Genomic DNA, 20,476 nt, shown 5'->3' with positions numbered 1-20,476 from the left:
GGATTTTTCATAGAAATATAAAGGGTGCATAAACGGCTGTCTTGTCTCATCAGTCTGCTTTGTGCTGAAACCCAGCAGCATCTGTTAGGTGAGCTACAGCCAGCCACATCGCTTTTGCTCAAGTGACAACAAATTGTGTTTGCATAGCCACGCTGGATATAACCCTCCCTGTCTCTCTCTATTTCTGTGTATCTGCGTGTCAAAGAAGAGAGAGAATGTATGTGTTATGAAGCATGGCTGACTTATATATATATGTATCACATACAGTACACACTGCCTCAGTGGTTCAGACACCTTGGCCTGTTTATAGCTTCATGTAATAAAAAAATAGAATGCTAAGACATGTCTTGGTCATAGATGTGAATATTAAGCATCTCTCATTTATTTTTTTAAGTATCCAATCATTATCTCCTGGTCACGTGCCAAGATGACAGCTCTTGTATTTTTTTTTAATGCCATTCCATTATCACCAGCTTGACACATTTCCTTTTGAATAATCCTAGTGACACTGCACATCTCTGCATCCCTCTTGCTGTCAAATTGAGGCTTATGCCATGTAACCTTGAACTTCCTGTGAACGTTCACAGCATTAAAGGAAACCAAAAGCAAATATTACAGTTTTTCACAATTGTAAAACACATTTGAAACCTTCCACCCTTTTCTGAAAACTGTAAACACAAACCTCAAATCTCAAACTACATTCACCTACAAAACCTCTGGCAACCTCTGCAAAACTGAACAATCGCCTTAAAACAGTTTCAAAACCAAACAATGTCTTCAGATCATTCACAAAGCAGTCCAAATGAAAACACTACTGAGCAGTCATTATACACTACATCAAAAAAAGAAAACACAGTGTTCAGGGCAGGACATACAGCTTCAGGAGAAAGTTTCATACAATAGAGTAAATGCATTTTGCATAAAAAAAATAAATAAAAAAAAGCAAAAAAGATTTCATAACTCAGTGGATTCAACATTTACTGTAAAAGTATTGAGCTTATATTGGTTGTGTCACATTTTTTGAAACAAGTGTGATCAACTTTGAGTTGTTGTGTTTAAAGGAACCGTATGTAAGAAATGTATTTCAATTAATCATAAAATGGCCCTGATATGTCACTAGACATTAAGAAATCATGTTAATTTCAAATACTTATATCACTGACAACAGTAGTCCGGCCAGGATATTGTTGTCATATTGTGTTTTGGCCTGATGCGCCACCCTCCAACTATCTACTAATCACAAAGTCAGTAGTGTTTCGGCATCCAGGTTGCTAACTCTGCCAGTCAGGAGGGAGGGGGAGGGGATACACCTCTCTACAGGAATTTGAAAGTGATTGCAGTACCAGTTTTGGCCACAATCTTACATACGGTTCCTTTAACGTATGACATCTGTGCTTTCTTTGTGTTTACCTTTTGCCACTTGTGGTTACCATTATGCATCACAGGTGCATGACTTTACGTGTTTTATTGCATGAGAATGTGTTTAGACTCTATGTGATATGCAAATTGTGTTTTATATGGGAAAACTGTTTATAGTTTTGCCAAAATAGTGATCAATTCAAGAAATGTGTTCAGGCAACTGAGCATTTGGTTCAGATAATTGGGTTTAGTGTTTTAGCAATTGTGAAAAACTGTAGGCCTAATTGATTGCACATTTTCATTTTGAAAATATTGCCTCTTTGTGTACTGTCATGGGCTGATGGGAAATTTATCCTCTTTCACGGTGTACTGGGACTCAGATATGAGTTACTGAAGCCATGTTGATTAGATTATTCATGATGATCAATACAGTGTGGCTTTCTACTGCCTGCCTGTGTGTCCATAGGTGTCCCCAATTGATCCACTGCTAAGATCCATCCAAAGTTACACAGAGGTCTTTGAGAGCTATATGAAACTCCTATGAGATTGTGGTGCATCACACGGGCAATAAACCTACATGGCATGTGTCCCTTTGGAACTATTATCACACAAGGAAAAACAGAATCACCAAACAAGAATGTAATAGCTGCATCAGAATATTTGATATAAAAGTACTTATTATCATGGTTATATTATCCTTCATTTCATGGATGACATTAAAGTGCCTGCACATAGGCTACAAGCACAGATAAGAAAAGCCTATAGGGCTGGTGGATGAGCTTGGCAAGTTGTGATAGAGGCCAATGTGGCACATTGCTCATGCGACCCCATCCACACTTCTCACTTCATGATAGTGACAAATAGATGAGGCATCTCACCCGGGGCCCCTGAATGACAGACTAATAGATGGCCCCATCAGGTGATTTAGAGCTAAGTAATTGGCATGCACACACACCATTTCCACACTTTCCTGCTGTTTTGCTCTCTGCTTCATTCTCTCTCTCCTTCTCCCTCCCTCTCTGTCTCTCTCCATGCATGTTTTCAGCACATTTTAGCTTCCGTTTCTCCAAACGTGTCCTGCTTTTAACAATGTCATAATTGCTGCCATCCTCGCTGCGACTGCTGCTGGGGCATGGTGGTGGCTTGGCAAATGAGCCGGAGATGAAACCAATGTGGGGATGATGAAGACACGGCGGACAACAACACCAGCAATTTATCACATCAGCTGAGCTGCTGCTGGCAGTTTGCTCCCTCTCTCTCTCTCATTCTGTCTGTCTCTCTTGTTCCTTTACTGTATCAATTTGTCTTTCTGTGTGCTTATTTTTTCAGATAAAAAAAAACTATAAGAAAAGAAAAGAAAGAAAGAAAAAAGAATAACACACACAGTGACACATATTGTCTGTAGGCTCATAATACATTTTCTGTGAAATACACCTTTGTTTGGGGATAACATGTAAAGCATGTTTGAAATGCATGGATGTCATTTTATTTTGAAGCCCATCAAAGGAAGGACTGATTTCTGTATGATGTTACAGCAAAAGAAAACGGTCACAAACTTGAAGGAAAAAAAAAAAAACATCAGAGGAAAAAACAAAACACTTAATTTGTCTTTTGAATAGCCTACACAAAAGACAGTAGAGGGCAAAGTGATCAGCACTGACAACAACCAAGGTAGTCTGCCTTTCCTCCTCCCTTGTTTACGGTCCCTCTACTCACAGCAAGTGTCCCTCTCAATGGGACCATAAAAAGCAAACAGGGGCTTTTAGAGAAATTGCCTTCCCCAGGAAGATTAATAACTGTGTAGGTCTGTGGAGGAAGTTTCCAGGAGGGATGAGGGAGATTAAAAAGTGCCACACTCTCTACTGGAATGACTCAGCACGAAGCCTTGGCACAAAAATGTCCACCATTGCAGACATTAACTCTAGCCTAATGAAAAACCTGAAATAATGTTCCTGCTGAAAACAAGAGATAGGCCTAGCCTTGTAGGTAGGCCTAGGTAATTAGCCTAGGCCTATATTTTTTTTTTCATGCACAAAGTGCAACACAAAGCACGTCACACATTGACAACAAGGCTCAGAGAATTCAATCAATTAAAAAAAACATGTTAAATAAGGTTACATGACTGCGCAAGATGCAATGATGACTGCGGCAATGACTGCAATGACTGTATTATTGTATGTGTTGTACTGTGTATTGTAACTGCTACGTTGTCACAGTAATTCATTATGTAGCCTATGTCAGTCCAGAAGGGTGGAATTAAAATAATTTGTAATAGGTTAAGGCTGGGCTACCATAAACACCTTATTTTAACCATATTTTACACGTGTTGCTTTGCTTCAGGCTGTGTGGTTGCCATATGCCGACGGAAACGGGAGTGACGTTCTGTGTATAGCAACCACAGCGCGTCTTCTAAGTGGATCCTAGCAACCCTAACAGTGAAGAGTGTATGCTAATGTTTTATCACTGTTTTAAAGCAGTGCATTTTAACATTGTCGCCGAATTCATTGCATCGCATATAATTTTTTAATTATATCCATGTGCACAAAAATGAGACCCTTAGATATAACCAAAGACAGGAGCGAGTTGAGAACAGAGGGATTTACCGTGAAATCAACCATGAAGAATTCTGTGGTAAGTTTGATAGATTAACCTAACGTTAACGTTGCTATGTTAACGGAGTCAGCAGACAATTGTAACGTTAACGTTAAGATAACGCTATTAGTGAATATCTAGTGCTATGATATGCTTTAACGTTAAGTTTCCATTTCAGTTTCCTGGTTTGGTCATTTAAGCACGTGTGTGTTTCTTCAATGGTGTAACTTGTAAATTCCATCTTCAATTAGCTAACATAACATAACGTAACGTTAACTGTGCACGACATTCTAGCTAACGTTTCCCTTGTTATTGCTAAGTATGATAAGTTAACGTTAACATTTCCCTAAGTGTCCCTCCAAAATCACCTCTAGGTTACATGTCCCGCCAGGTTCGCAACATAGATATGATAGCATTTCAGAAGCGGTTTTTTTTTTAATACATAACCGTCTGCTAATAATAATAATAACGAAAATTGTTGTTTGGTAACTTCAGATTGAGCCTTTCAACTTTATCAATCAACGTTATCAATTTGCTTGTTCCATCATGTAGCTACACAACATTCACAGTAGCCTTCCAATTGAAAGAGAGACAGAGGAGGGGAGGAAGAGGGAGATACAGAGCGAGAAAGAGACAGGCAGAAAAAAAAACCCGAAGTAGAATAGGAATCAAGGGAGGTTTTCATCCGTGTAGAAAATGTTCAGTTTGTCCATCTATGCTGTATCTAAGCACGGGCAGTGAACTGCAAACTATCACATTATCAACAGTTTTTAAATAAAGGTTTCACTTTCTCTTCCCAGCCCACCAGTGAAATACCTCTAGTGAAATGCATTAGTGGACTTTCTCTTGATTCAATACATCCTGTCCCCTGGGATCTTTTCTCCTCCCCGCCTCTCCCACCTCCAAGCATACACTCGTATTCTACACTGAGACGCCCGCCCTCACTGCCTGCTGGCTGGCCAAGTTATTTTCAACAATAGACTGGCCTCCAGTCGTTGTCTTGCCTGGTCTCGAATGAAGATGTATTAGACGGTGATAATAGTATCTGGCCACATCAGTTCTAACTGGCAGTTGCTATTGATCTGGTCACACACAACTCTCTTTTTTAGGTCAGGCAGCCGCTTTGTGGGACAATTTAGAGCATGAGAGCTGTCTTGAAATTAAGACGACCCCCCTATTTCTACTTTGGCAGATTATTATTATCATGGCTTTTGAATGATTTTTCAGTGCAGGGGAAATCAATGATAGGACAGAGTGATCTAACACCTTGACCTAGATGTCAGTGGATAGATAAGCAGATGCTTTGGTCTAAGCTCTTTTTTAGGATTGCTGTCCATCATGCCAGATGAAGTACACATATGATGTGACATACCAAGTAATTTTGTTTTACTTCTATGAGCTAGAATATGGTTTTATGTGATAAACCTACAATCACGAAAAAAAAAAGTTGGAATAGTAGCCTAAATCGTGAACTAGGATCTTAACATAATAATATAATCTTCTTGTTGACTTTTGTGGGGGTCTAACAGTCACACAGTGTTGAGAAATTGAAATGGACCCTACGCCCATCTAACACAGATGAGACAGTGGCAGTTCAGCACCAGCCGCACAGGCCCAAACTTCAGCTCTCAACACCATAGACATGCATTGATTAGCAGAAATACTGGTATGTGGGTTTATTGAGGTTGTAGGCTAGTTCTTCAGGTGGTCTTGTTAAAGCCAATTTTGGTGTTCATTGCCAGCCAGTTGCCAGTGTTATGCAGCAAACGTGGTTAATGGTCCGACCTTCAGACCTTCCAAGACAGAGAGAGCCCCCGCCTACAGGAAAAAAATCACAGATTAATGAAGGACACCACTGATGACACTTATGGCTTGGTCAGATTACATGATTTCAACCGGATTTTGCCACAATTTTGTCGTAGCTGATACAAGGATATAAGATACAAGGATACAAGGAAGTTTATTGTCACATGCATATACTGTAGTCACTGGAAGTAAGAAATGCAGTGAAATTATGTCTAGTGTCAGCCTATTTGTGCATTTATGGGGGGGGGTAAAAAGTGCAGTAGAAGAGGGGTTTAGTAGATTAAGTGGCAAGGGCTGCATGGTGGGGGAGGATTGGGATTGGGCGGGGGGCACCAACAAGGACCCAAGAGCAACAGGGGCAAGGAAAAACTCCCTTACCAAGGAAGAAACCTTGGGCAGATCCACGGCTCAAGGGGCTAACCCAACTGCCAGGGGTCTTGGTGTGTGTGTTGGGGGGATGACAAGGGAGATGGGATAGTGTGCTGTGTATGTGGGGAGAGGGCAGTGTGCAATATGTGTGTTGGAGAAGCTTCCTCACGAGACAATGTGCTGTGTATTGGGGGGGGGGGGGGGGACAGTGTGCTGTATGTTGGGGATGTGTGTTGGAGAAGCTTCCTGATGAAATAATGTGCTGTGTATGTAGGGGAGGGGGGGGGGGGGGGGGGGGGCAGTGTGCAGCAAGTATGTAGAGGAGGCTTACTGTAGCAAGCAGTGTGCTGTATGTATGTGTGGTGATGACAGTGATGATGTAAGTGTGTGTGTTTTTTTTTGTGTGTGTTGGGGATGGGGGTGGGGGGGGGGGGGGGGGGGGGGCGAAAGGCTAGGCAATCAAGGACATGGGTAGATAGATGGAGGAGAAATCAAAAATAATAAATAAAAAATTCTATGGAGATGTGCAAAAGTTGGAGAAAGTCAGACACAGTGTGTGTGTGTGTGTGTGTGTGTGTGTTTTGACGTGTGATGAAATAAGAAAATAAAGGGAGAGGGATGTAAAAGTGCTAAAAGGTAGGTGTGTGTGTGTGTGTGTGTGTGTGTGTGTGGGGGGGGGTGGGGGGGTGGGGGGGGGGGTGCAAAGTCAGTATAGTGTGAGTTCAGAGTTGGCCTGGGGATAAAAACTTCTCCTGAGTCTCTCAGTTCTGGCTTTGTGACTACATCTAGGCGTCTTCTTGATTTCAGCGGTAGGAATAATCCATTGTTAGGATGAGAAGAGTCCTTCAGGATCTTTTGGGCTCTTAGGAGTACTCTTCTGGAATAAGATATCTTGTAGAGCAGGGAGTTGAGTTCTTATAGTACGTTCAGCTGAGCGCACTACTCTCTGCAGAGTACCACAATCTCTAACTGTGGAGTTCCCATACCAGGTGATGATGCTACCAGTTAGAACACTCTCAACCGCTGAAGTGTAGAAGGCCTTCATGATGGATGTAGAAACTTTGAATTTCCTTAGCTGACGAAGGAAGTAGAGTCGTTGTCTGGACTTCTTCAGAACTTATTGAGTGTTAACAGTCCATGTTAAGTCTTCAGTAATGTGGACACCAAGGTATTTAAAACTTGTGACTCTCTCTACAGGTCGCTGATCATTAGTGGGGTGTAACTGTAGTTCTGCTGCTGCCTTCTGTAATCCACTACGATTTCCTTGGTTTTATTGACATTCAGTGTCAAGCTGTTAGATTGACACCACTGTGCCACCTCATCAACCTGATCCAAGTAGAGCTGTTCATTGTTGTTACTAATCAGGCCCAAGATCACTGTGTCATCTGCAAACTTGATGATGGAGGTATGACTACTGTTGGCTTTGCAGTCATGTGTGTAGATGTTGTACAGCAGTGGACTCAAAACACAGCCTTGGGGAGCACCAGTGCTGATGGTTAATGTGTCAGATGTCAGACCCCCCACTCTAACCACTTGTGAACGGTTGGTGAGAAAGTCAAATATCCAGTAGGGCTGGGCGATAAAACGATAGCGATATATATCGCAATAGACATGTAATCGATATCAATAAAAAATAAGTTCGATAGAACATTCGATAATTAAAAGCAACACACACCTCCCGCCTTACGTTGACCATAAATAATAGGCTAAATATATCTTGCATTGTAGCTATGTGCAACTCGACCAGAGTAGTCTAGGCGATAGAAGTAGGCCTCTCTCTCTCTCTCTCCCTCTCAACAGGCGCATCCCTCCTCAGCATGCACATGTAATCCAAACGTTTACAATCGTGCAAGACGACTGCTAAATTGCTATTAAATCCGGTTAGCATCATTAGTACGCTGCACAAATTTGTTCAAAACTGTTGCATTCAAATTGACTGCTAAGTTCTAATCATCTCAATCCCGATGCAAATGGAAAAGTATTTTCCCAGACTCAAACGGGCCTCAAGAAGAAAAAGTATTCATTTGAAACATAAACACACGTGGGGAAACTGAACAGTCTAACCAGTAGACTATGATAAACTTGCAAATTAAGCTACTTTGTTTACAATATTTCCAGGCTTCAACCAGTGCTGCTTTTCATTCAGACTTATGTGCACATTTAGTTGAGTGTTTTTCATCATTGTATTGCTATTTTTCCCCCTGTTTGCTTTGATTGATAACTGAGGTGATTAAAATCAGAGGAATTGGTTAAGTTTAAAATAAGTGTTTAAATTGAACTTTTTTTCTCCCTTCTGGTCCTTATCTGAAATAGATAAAAAAAAAAAATCAATAATTATCGATATCGACTGATATGAAATACTTATATCGTGATAGAGTTTTCAGCCATATCGCCCAGCCCTAATATCCAGTGACACATGGTGGTGTTCAGTCCTAAGGCCTTCATCTTTGTGACCAAGGTGAGAGGTACTATCGTGTTGAATGCTGAACTAAAGTCAATGAACAGCATCCTCACATAATTCCCATTCCCCTCCTCCAGGTGAGTTAAGGTGGTGTGCATGAGGTTTGAGATGGCATCCTCTGTAGACCTGTTGGCTCTGTAAGCAAATTGGAGGGGGTCGACTAGGGTTAGGGTTAGGGTTAGGGATACATTTCCCAAAGTTCCCAAAAAACCCAAGCAAAACAAACAAACAAACAAAAAACAATGGAACCCAGAAGCTGACTCTATGCCTAACCACTACTTCGAAGAAGCCTCATACTAGCCTAGTGCTGGTCAGTAATCTTAGAGTTTACAATAGTCTATATCGCAAGTAGTTAGTGGATAGATAGTTAGTGAATGTTCAGGGTGAGGCAGATGGTATACAGTACATTACTGTTTATTAGTCCTGGCCTGAGCAAGGTACTAGTTAAACTAGGTTTGATCATTCACAGTTTTGGCATGCTTTGTAGTGTTCATTTTGTGTTCTTCAAACAAGATGTAGGGAGTTTTCTGTGTGTGTGTGTTGGTATGTTGCTTATAATAAACCACAGTGTCTCTGCCTGTCTTTATTTTAGATGGAAAATAATTAAACAGGTGAACGCCGGAGAAGCCGAGTTTACACAACAAAGCTTGTCACAGTCAGAGGTCTAGAGTTTTGAGTGTTCTTTCTGTCATACTTCAGTTGAACCTGTGAGCTTTTTTTTTTAATGCTGTACCAGTCACCTCTTTGGCAATTATTCTCAAACTGCTGTTTTAGCGACAGAGGCAAGCTTTCTATTACTAGCATTTTGTGTTCAAATGGCAAGGGAGGAAAAAGATTTTCTTTTTTTTCTCATTCCGTCTTGGTTATATTTTTCCCTGTGTGTATGTGTGACAGAAGTGAATTGTGAACATGACTCATTGCAGTTATTAGTATAAAAAGCCTTGTATACCAGAAGCACAATTTTTCATTTGTGTATGTCTCTCTCAAAATTTGCTGATCATTTTTTCTTTTCACGTGAAATCAAAATAGAGGAAGAAGAAAGCAGCTCAAACCAGTTTGAGGTGCAGCCAGACAGTAGATGCATAAGGGAGACAAAATGGACATTGAATTGAACATTGTTGCACAAAATCAAGTTTCAAGCCCTCATCAAAAGTCATTCTCTTAAAATTGGCCAAAGCATCACGCTTGTTATCTCTCAATACCTACTATTATTTTGCTATTATCTCGTTAGTGGTGTGACTCCTCTTCAATCTGATCATTTTTCATGCAAAACTCCTGGGACACACGCAGCTGTCCAAGGAGAGCTGTCTGTGGTAACTGATCTGTGTCTGAGCCGTCACGTTCTTCCCCGTCAGTCATGTCACATCACGTCACATCACATCATACCAGGGAGACAGAGAGGAGACATCTCCTCACTGCTCCAGCTCCTGCCACTGCATCAGTCCGTCCAGATTTCTCTGTGTTACTGCTGCCTCTGCCACCGCCACCACGGACGTGTGACAAACTGCCAGACGACGGGCAGATAATTGCAGTGACAGGGGTAACCTCTGTGCTGCGCCGCACTGCCTCGAGCCGAGCCAAGTGGTACCAAGCCACCAGTGGAGTACCACTCCGGGCCTTCTCAGAAAGCTCCATTCTTCATCCCCTCTCTGCCCAAGGTCATAAACAAATCTCACGGGAGGCGAATCACGGTGGGGGCTAAAGACTTTAGATATTCAATGCGTTTAAGTCAGAGGCAGGGCAGAAAAAAATAAAAACGTCAACTACCCAAACCTGTGATGCGAGAGACCGCCAACCCCAAAAATCCGGCGTGGAAAAAAGTGCTTACGCTTGGGCCCTGGCTGATTCGGCTTTCTGCCTCAGCCCCCTGCACGCGGCTGATATATTTCCTGAGCTGTAGAGCCATTCAGCAAACGCGCAGAGCTGTGATTTGTAGATAACAGTAAGGCCATTTGGCCGCCTTTAAGGGGGAATAGTCTTGAGGCATAGGCTTATTATGCTGTAAAGTATTTGTGGCCATAGAAACAGAATCAATACTAGGCCTTGTGCCATCTCTCTCTCTCTCTCTCTCTCTCTCTCTCTCTCTTTTCCCTCTCCTTAATTCATCTCTGCTCTCCAAAAGAAGAGAGAGAAACAGAAAGAAGGAGAGGGAGGAAGAAAGAGAGGAAGGAGAGAGAGATGGAGATGCCATTTTATATTTTGTGTGGAGGTCATAACTTCCTTCAGGAAGCTGAGTTCTAAGAATGCTTAGATGTTTGGCTGCGGGATCTGGATCCAAGGATTTGAACGAGTAGCGGTGTGTAATGATATCAGCCGAAGGCCTAGAATCCTGCCTCGGAATCCCTTTACCCCCCCATTTTGCATCAGTTTGTTATATGTTTTTTTCTAGAGTACTGCGATGTGCTAAGGGAGAGGTGTGTGGGCTCATTGGCTCGTTTGAAAGCGGCAGGTCAGGTGTAACATAATGGCCACTAATTTCATACTAATGTGCAGTTATACAGAGGTAGCCTACAGTAGATGCTTCATGCACAGACACACGTACACGTACCTCTGCTACAAGAAAAGCTCCAGAGGTGAGAACTTGTGAAAACATACACATAGGCAATCACTCTCCCACCTACGCTTAACACACATTCACTCTCACATACATGTATACTCACACACAGACACGCACATGTACAGTTCACACACACACACACACATCATCCCGAGTCTGATGATAGCATAGAAACATAGTTGTTCAGTGTGCAAGGCGTGTAGTTGGCGGTGTGTGTGTGAGCAGATCGATGAAGTTGCTGAGGGATTCACTCTGCGGAGGTACATGTGTTCGGTGACCTTTGCAGTGCCGCTGAGCAGACCGCAGAGCTAATACCGGCTGGAGCTCTCCGCACACACCTCATTTAACGCTTGGCCGCTGGGAGATGAGTGGAGCGGACTCACACACACACGTACACACACACACATACACGCACACATACACGTGCACACACACACACAGACACAGCAGAGTCTATGATACCCAGATTTGCCACCATTTCATGTATCAAACGATTAATTTTTTCTTAATCGCGATTAATCGCTGAATTTCTATTAATCGCGATTAATCACATATTTTATCACATGATTAAAATTCTATTATTTTGCATTTCAGAACTTTCCAGAAGTCCATATTAACAATGTAAACAATTATTAGCAGTGTATCGTGATTGGTAATCAAATGAATGCAAAGAAAGTTAATTTATGAATTAACTTTAAGACATATTTGATTATTTCAAATCAAATTTCAAAAGATGTGCAGCGGGCCTGAGGCAACACAATGTCTTCTTCAGAAATATAGCTGAATAAACTGAAATTAATGCTACAGCAGAAGTGCATGCACAACATGTAAGACACATGATAAAGGGCATAACAAACTAGGAATACTCCGTATGTTCATTATCTTTGAGTTCTGTTGAAAATAAGGAAGTTTTCATATTGAAAAATGCAAATGTAGCCCAGGCCTACAGCACGTTTCAAGTGCATAATAAACAGAAATAGCCTAGTCCATATCTCCATTAACTATGTTCAGTTCAGTTAACTAGTTCAGTTGAAAATGTGTAACAGTGTAGGAGTGTAAACAATGTTTAGCTCAGGAGTCTCTAGAGTATAGGCTACTATTAAATGCAGCTCCGGTGGATGGTCTATTAGTCCACACCCGCATCCAACCGGAGAACGGATAAAAAAAAAAAAACTTGTGAAAAAAAATAAACCATGTATGGGCCCATTGATGGTATACTTGAGTAATTAATTTCTCTTGATGAACTCCCTTTCAATATTGTGAATAGTAAATGTGGGCACTTCTACACTAGGCACTAGGCTACAATAATTTGGCATTGATGGACAGTTTAACACAGAGCCTGACTTATTATAATCATTTCTTTGGATAAAGTCTATCTTACTTTTATTCTTAAATAGGCTACTTGGTTGACCCATCTCCTGACAATTTTACAATGTTTATTGTTTGCCTACAATAAATATTAGCATGCAGAGTGAGGAGCAAAATACAGGAGTTAGCTGGAAGAAATTTTGCTTGACAGCGGTCTGTTATACTTATATTAGCAATGGTCTGTTATCGAGAAATATCAGACCACTGAACGTTGGGAAGCCCATTCAAGTGAATGGAGCTTTCTGCAGCATTATGAAGAGCCGTGTAAGAAGGCGGTGAGAAAGTTATTGAGGGTTGCAGTAGTCATAATTATATCCTTCGACTGTTTCTGTGAGAAGAGTCTCAACTCCCTATTTCACATATTTATGAAATAAATGTTAAATAAATACATAAATATCAAATTATGTGCTTATGTCACAGAGGTTATACTCATGTATTTGACGTTCTGAAATTGAAAACACACATCAGAAACTCAGCCAAGTTGGAAGGCTATAGCCTATATCAATCACCATATTATTCATATGAGTAAAATCGTCATGCAGCATGGTCTCAAAACACAATACAAAGATGAATCTCTGCAAAACTAAATAAGACTGCTCTTAAGCATAATTTTGCTTGACGTTTTTGATTTATTTTGTCATTAAAGAAAGCACCTTATTTCAAGTTACAAAAGACCCTTATTTAAGGTTACAAAAAAGCTTTTTTTTTTGCAGTTGTAGCGCCCTCTATAGAAGGAATTTCACGAAATGTAGTGCCTCCAGTGAATGTGTGGTGAAGTGGTGAGAATGTTGTGGTAAATTGCTTAATGTAGCACCCAACTAAAGTCGTGGTGAGTTAATTATGTGAGATCCCTCCATGGCTTGGAAGCTCTACCAATTTTGGTGCCTGTGGGACTTAAAATAATTTCTGCTCAACTATTTTTAAAGCAGGAAAGGGAAGCCGGCATAATAATAATCCTTACAAAAACATAGGGTTTCAGCAGCTTATATTTTAGACTAATCAAACAATACGTCTGAGTTGATGTAGGCCTACGATGCCAGCCACCCTGGCTACTACTAGCATGTACAGTAAGCAAGCAACTGCCTGCGAAGCACAGCCTTGTTGACTTGTGCCTTGAATTACCCGTATGATGTTTGTCAATTTTAAAGACAATTTTTCATGTAAAGACATTTGCAGTTTTTTCGTAACTATTGAATTACAACATTGTGAAAGATCGTAATTCCAACGACTCCAAACCCATCAGTCGCGCTAGTGATGTTAGCTCATTCACAGCCACACTAGATTGTACAAGCATACCAGCAACAGGTCTTAATTGGGCTTTCCTTGCCGATGAAAATACCATGAGTCAGAGGATTAAACACATCAGGTAAGTTGTATTCGTCCATAGACTGTACATTAGATACTGTTAAGTGACATAGCAGGCAGCAAGATGCAACTGTTAACTAGCATAACAGCTAATCTTATCATTTCATTACGTTGGTGACATAGTGCTACATCGTTCGAGACGAGAGATGTAGTCCACTGAGCGGATTCGCTCAAACACAACATAACTTTTGAAGTCTATCGAACAACAGTACTTATAGTAAATAGTAAATTCACACACATCATATGTGAAATTCGTGGCACAATTCAAACTGGACCAAAAAATAATTGTTACCTCTCCATTAACTCCCGTTCATATTTTTTTGAAAGATAGGTCCCTTGTAGCGGAAGTAAAATGGAAGTCACTGGGACACTCTATTGTTTTTGGAGCTACTAACGCCATTCAGAGTCAAGCTAGCTATTGGCCTCCTGTATCGTTCCTCCCTCCACCTCATCTTCATCTCCTTTGATATACTCTATCTCTTGCTCCCCCCACCCCTCTCACATGTCTCTGTCACTCAATTTTTGCCATACATTCCACACTCAGTTAGATCAAATGAGGGTATTTGGCATAAATGCATGATGTATGAGACCATGTTGAGTGTAAAGTCATATTGATTTTACAAGAATATTTTGTAACATGTACAAAAACAAACAAAACCCACACCCAGCAATACATATGTCTAATGTGCATAAGATAGTAGAGGGAAGTGACACACACACGTACACACACACCTCTCCCACCTCCATGTCTCACCTTATCAACTGGGCCAACTTTTGTAATCCATTCTCGTAAGCGGCTGTCATGTTTGACGGAGAAGTGGGCCTCGGTGTGCTGCTTGCGATCGGCAGTCTTTGCCTAAGGCCTGCATTTTAACGCCGTCACTTGGCCCGATCAATCACTCGGCCCCAAGGCCCTGCGGTCCGCCCCGGACACTGCCCGACTGAAAATGGCAATGTTTGCATATTCTCCTGCAACCCCCCCCCACTCTCACCTCCCCTCCCCGCCGCTTTCTGGAGCCCCGCTTGTGTGTTGTATTTCAAATGCTGCCGACATGAAACCCTGGATTAGCAAAACCGCTTTAGAGGCAGGAATAGACACACTTTCTCCTTGCACACATACACACACGCACGCACACACACACACACACACACACACACACACATACATACACACCCACACACACACACACAATCCCTTCTTTTTAAGCTTGAAAATGTTGATAGCTGTGGTTTTCTTGCAGCTCGGCAGATCTATCTGAGTTAATCACCAACAGTTCCTGCACATGAAATGGCCGTTTAAAGATTAATAGATAGCAGGGCTTCTGAAGTATGCCACCGCCGCAATTGCTCTGACCTTTCTCTCGGCGCTCCACAAGCTGTCTAGCAGCCGCAGCCCCACGGTGTAATCAGTTTTGTGGTGAATGTTTTCCCCGTCGCCTTCCATAATGACCCCGCTGAGGCGAGGCCCTGGCCAGCCATTTTGTTTGCCACCTCCTCCTCGTCTTTGTCTGAGCAGTGTGCATATAGTCTTCCTTGTCGAATGACTCGGTTGGATTTTCATTAAGCTACCTCATTTTAATAGAGGAAGTTCATTATGCAGAGAAACTCTTTTTTTTTTATCTGGGGGAATTAATCATTGCATAAGGTGACTCAGAGAACATTAGAAAAACAGAAGCCCTGGATGCTCGGGCACACACCAAGGTTGAGCTATCCAGTGGCATTGGCTCGTTATCGCTGCTTAAGCTTATTCCTTGATCACATGTGCTTCCATTCTGTAACACTTAACCTAATGCTGTTTGTAAGAGTGCTTTTTTCCATTCACATCAGGTTAACCATACACAATAATTAAACACCACATTTTCGGCTCCCCATCCCTTCTTAAACCAAGTTTGTACACCTCTGCTCCCTTTGCAAGGTCAAACAGGCCAAGTGGCTCTTAACATGTTAGTAGACCCTCTTTTGTTCTGTGCATCTGTCTCATCTGTGGATGCTCCTTTCAAAGCACCCACTCAGAAGGCAAAGATGCTAGCAATGGCAGCGGCATTACTTAAAGAGCAAATTGATTTTCTCTCAGCAGGTAAACGGCGCAGCTGAGCTATTCCAAAGGGAGAGCAAACTCATCAGCCTTTAAAATATGCAGTTAATAAAAGATGACCAGTATACCTGAAAGACAACAGGTCCTGGGCCTCCCATTCGATTGTAAGAATTAATCTGGATCCCGGTAGGGGCCCCGCATGATTGGAAATTTGATCCATTTGTCGATGATGGTTAGTGCAAGATGGACGAAACACGATCAATAAACCCACATGTGTGAGCCTGGCCCTCAGATAACACGACTTACTTAAACCTGTTTGGGTCAGAAGAAGAAAATCATTATGGCTTTTTAAATCCAAATGCTGTCATTTGGAAAGGACTAATTTTCGCCTAACAATGGCATCAGTTGCACTCATTCAGGTGATCAGGGGTATTGTTGCCAACAATGTGCTCAAGTTGAGTCGTGATTCACCAATTCACTAAACCTGAGGCGGTGGAGCTCTTCTGCAATGTTTTCGTGAAACTCAGCCTTAGGATGACATATCTTTAATAATGAAACCTTTTGGCTAATTTTTGTCCATGATGTTCTTAAAAGCCAAAAGGAGTGACATAGTTGCATCAATTGCAACAGAACACTCAAAAAAAAAAAAGCTTAAAACAGAACACTCAAAATGGCAAACACACATTTGGTGATGAAAATAAAGTGTGCGAGATGCAAGCATAGGAACCTTTTTGTTTAGTGTCATCATCGTCTTGGTTGAGCACCTGAATTAATGTTTATTGTGGATGAGTCTGATCCTCAGTATTATTACTGTCAGGGACCCTAGTCAGTCCCTCAAGCAATGAATGTCTAATGATCCCCAAGAAGCTCACAATATCAAGAGGAAAATGTTAAGATTCAGTACAATATAAAAGCGCCTCGTAAAAATGTACAAACAAACAAGCGAACAAAAAAACAACTGCGGCAAGTTGTTCTCTATGGTTCGGGAGCGGAATGGTTGCAGCGCTAGCGTAATGCTAGCGTTGAACAAGCTGAGCATTGCAAGCGTATTCAATTGTCAGTTTAGGCAAACCGTTGTATAGTGTAGTTTCAAAGTGTTACTTAGTAACGAGATAGAACTTATTATGGTCTGAGCATTATGTTATGCTTACCGCTGCCGCTTCATGCTATTCGTGCTATTCGTGAGATGCTATTCACCACAGTGGATATCTATTAAATGCCATTGCTGCAGTAGATTATAGGCATTAAAAGGTAAACAACTGTGGAGAGTGGCCTGGTCAGAAAACAACAATAGTTCTATGCAGGCCTTTTTTCAATACACCATTATCATACCCATCCCGCCCCCTCCCACACAGTTTCATCTTATCAGAGGAGAGTGGCTCCTGCAGGTTCTCTCGAGTGTGGAGGTCTAAGTCCCGGTCAGATCAAGGCTACGTGTGTGGGGCCCAGCGGCCGGCGCCCATCACGCACCGAGACTGCAGCAGCCACAGAATGGAAATCAATGCCCCTGACAAACAATGCATCATCACTCAGCAGCATGGCCCATGGTGGCCTTTGTCTGTCTTCTTGGAAATATAAACTGCATACAATGTCAACGCAATTCAGGAAGAAAAGAAGCTCACTAGCATTACTGTAATACCTGGAACTAATAATTATGTGTGTAGGCTAATTCGTCCCTGTGCCTTTTGTTGTGTAGTATTGAATCCAGGTCAATGACATGGTGGGACTTTTTTGTGTCAATTCATGTACAATCAATCGATTAATGTCCAAACTCAAAATTGTCTATAAATTGTAAATTAATGTTGGTTGTGTCATATAAAAAAATCCCCCCAAAAAAGCAATGCCTTCATTTACAGTAATTCAGTGTAACAAGGTAAAGGCACCAGTATGAAGTCATATCAAAACTGGTAGTCTTGTGTCAGTCTGTGGGATCATCAGAAGGACCCCTAAAGACAAAAAAGGTGCAGTAGCAAGTCGTCTGCTCTTGCATATACAACTTTATTGATCAAGGTCATTCTTTGATTTAGGTGGACAGTCATAATGCTGAAGTAGAAGTTTCATGATTCAGGGTTCAGGTTTTTGTCATTTAGTCCTGAATGATTACTATAGGTACCAATTGCTGCATTTTATTTCTATTTTAGGCTATGCTTTGCATTTTTGTATTTCATCCTTTGTGATGTACTTTTTTCTAGATGCAAAACGGTTGTAACATAGAATCGGATAATTAATGCAGACCGAGCTAGGGCAGAGATGCTTTCAAGGTGGTGAGAAAGTTATTGAAGATAGCAGTAGTCAGAATAATAGCCTACAACTATTTCACCAAGAGAAGTCCCAAATCCTTGTGTCACATTTTCAAGAGAGACCTGTTCTTTAACTACAGTATACCCATCCTTATATCATGTTATTATGAAAGTATTCATAATTGATGACAGAGGTTACTCATGTTAATCTCATGTCATTTTAATTATTTAGGTAAATGTTATCATTTAGAAATGTTCAGATAGACAAGGGAATGATAAAGCAATATGTATGCTCAGTTAGCTTTAATAGCACACTTCCATACATTTAAAAGACGCCTGTTTATGAGTCTGTCAGTTCCACAGCCAAGTCACATCCATAATGTTTTAGGAGAAGTTTATGCAGCTCAAACGTGATGATGGAAGAATGTACAGGCTGTGCAAAGCTTATTATCAATGTACTGTGATGAAGAAATCATGTCCTTTTGTTACTTTTGAATACTTAAAAGATTTGTGATGGACGTGACGTTATGGATGTCAGTGTTTCCAGCAGCGGTGCTGTTATGTGCTGGCAGTAGGTAACCAATCCATGCTAGGGAGGTCCGGGAGCATGCTCCCCCGTACGAAAATGTAGAAAAATTATGACTTCTGGATAGATTTAGTGGACATGTAAGCTTAGCAAATGTGAAGTGGTTAGGACCAGTTGGATGCACAGGGCAAGATGAATGAAGTGCACACACACACACACAAAAGGATGGGCTATCTGCAACTCTGTTTACTGGACACAGAATGGGGCAGTTTAGAATGCACGCACGCACAGCGGTCTCTCTCCCATTTCCCCATTAGCAACATCACGCAGCACGCGATAATAATAATATAGTAATTTCTATGTACAATCCATAATAATGTCCATAGATTTGATGAAATTCTTGAGACATACAAATATGACATAACCCTCAACAGATTCAATGCATTTGCTGTGAAAAAAGATGGGAATCACAAAGCATGATTATTGCAGCACATAAGGCTCACCTTGAACTGGTCACAAACAGAAACCTTAATTTGATCATTTCAGACAGGATTATTCATGTTTTTCTTTTGTGTTGATTTATAGCTTTCATTTTTATTGGCAGAAATGGATGTTGGGATACAATTTATTAACAATTATATAAATTATATTTAATTGAATAGGCCACATCCTGTCTGCAAGCACTGAAATTTTCTGGGCTTTTGATAGAAATGCTCTAATGCTCTTTGATAATATAATGCTGTTCTGACGGCATAAAAACAGCATCGGGGTAAAACAAGGGCGCTAAACTAACTTTTTTAACTAGGAGCACTGTAGCCCCTAACTGAAAATGTTAGGGGTGCACACCTTAAATAGATAAGCCCACCAATGATGGACAGGAATCACAACAGGCCTGTCCTCCATGGTGCAGGAGCAAAAACTCAACAAGTCAGCCTACTGTGTTATTTTGCTATCTTGTAAAAGTGGTGTGGCTCCTTTAAATGGTAGGCTAAAGGCTCGTTCAGACCACCGAGGTGGCGTGTGCGTTGCGTGTCTGTTCCGTGGCTGCTGCATCGCGTTTATGTGCATTCATACCAGAAACATCTCTGATGCGGCGCTGCTGCGGCCAGTCTTATTAAAACATGCCTATTAAAACATCTCTTCCCTATCACTTTTGAATGGAAATGCTTCCAACACGCTCGGGTGTCACGTGAAAAATAGGTGCCGGTCCTATTTCTAGCTTGCGCGTGTTTTCAGCGCAGTTCGTTCCGCGCCTGAGACGTGCGTGTCATGCAGGCACTGTGCACGGTGTAACCTGTTGACATGGGTGCCGAAATGAAAACGGACTGGTAACGCATCTGACACGCATATACCACATTTGCGGTCTGAACAATGCCCCAGCAAGGGAGAATATGCAGATAAAGAGCTAAATTGCAAGAGGGAAGCTGGCAACTATAATAGATAAAAGTAGATTTGTGCTTTGTTGGTCATTGAATAAAAAGCGGCAATTCTGTGGACTGAAACTGTATCTTGCGTTTGCCTGTTGCTCACAACCTGCCTCTAAAGTAAATGGTGGTGGGTTAGCTAGTGAAGTTCCTGTTTGATAACTTCTGCATGCCGTCTGTGGTGCAAGACATAGGCCTATCGGTAGAGGCACGTGGAAGCCAGCGACAGGTAAGGTGCTATGGTACTAAACTTTAGGCCACTCTGGTTGAGAAACGCTTGACTAATCACTACCAGACACATTGGCATACACTGGCAGACTAGCTACCTCGTTTTTTCAAAATGACAACACCCCCCCCCCAAAAAACAAACAAAC

General features: G+C 41.5%; 1 protein-coding gene across 3 annotated transcripts in view; it reads left to right on the top strand.

The window, feature by feature from the left end:
- Positions 1-3,756: 3,756 nt before the first annotated feature.
- The window catches only part of pacrg (PARK2 co-regulated), a 204,136-nt gene continuing 187,416 nt past the window's right edge, over positions 3,757-20,476 (top strand). Inside the window, exon 1 of one of the 3 annotated variants that reach the window (XM_042072612.1) lies at positions 3,757-3,990. In XM_042072612.1, coding sequence (XP_041928546.1) covers positions 3,895-3,990 — 96 coding nt within the window. In that variant the 5' untranslated portion in view covers positions 3,757-3,894. The remainder of the gene's footprint in view (positions 3,991-20,476) is intronic. The other 2 variants (XM_042072613.1, XM_042072611.1) reach the window with 2 other exon arrangements.

Source organism: Alosa sapidissima, chromosome 19, assembly GCF_018492685.1.
Source record: "Alosa sapidissima isolate fAloSap1 chromosome 19, fAloSap1.pri, whole genome shotgun sequence".
Classification (NCBI taxonomy): Eukaryota; Metazoa; Chordata; class Actinopteri; order Clupeiformes; family Clupeidae; genus Alosa; species Alosa sapidissima.
The sequence above is the reverse complement of the archived record's forward strand: the minus strand, read 5'-3'. Positions and strand labels throughout refer to the sequence as shown.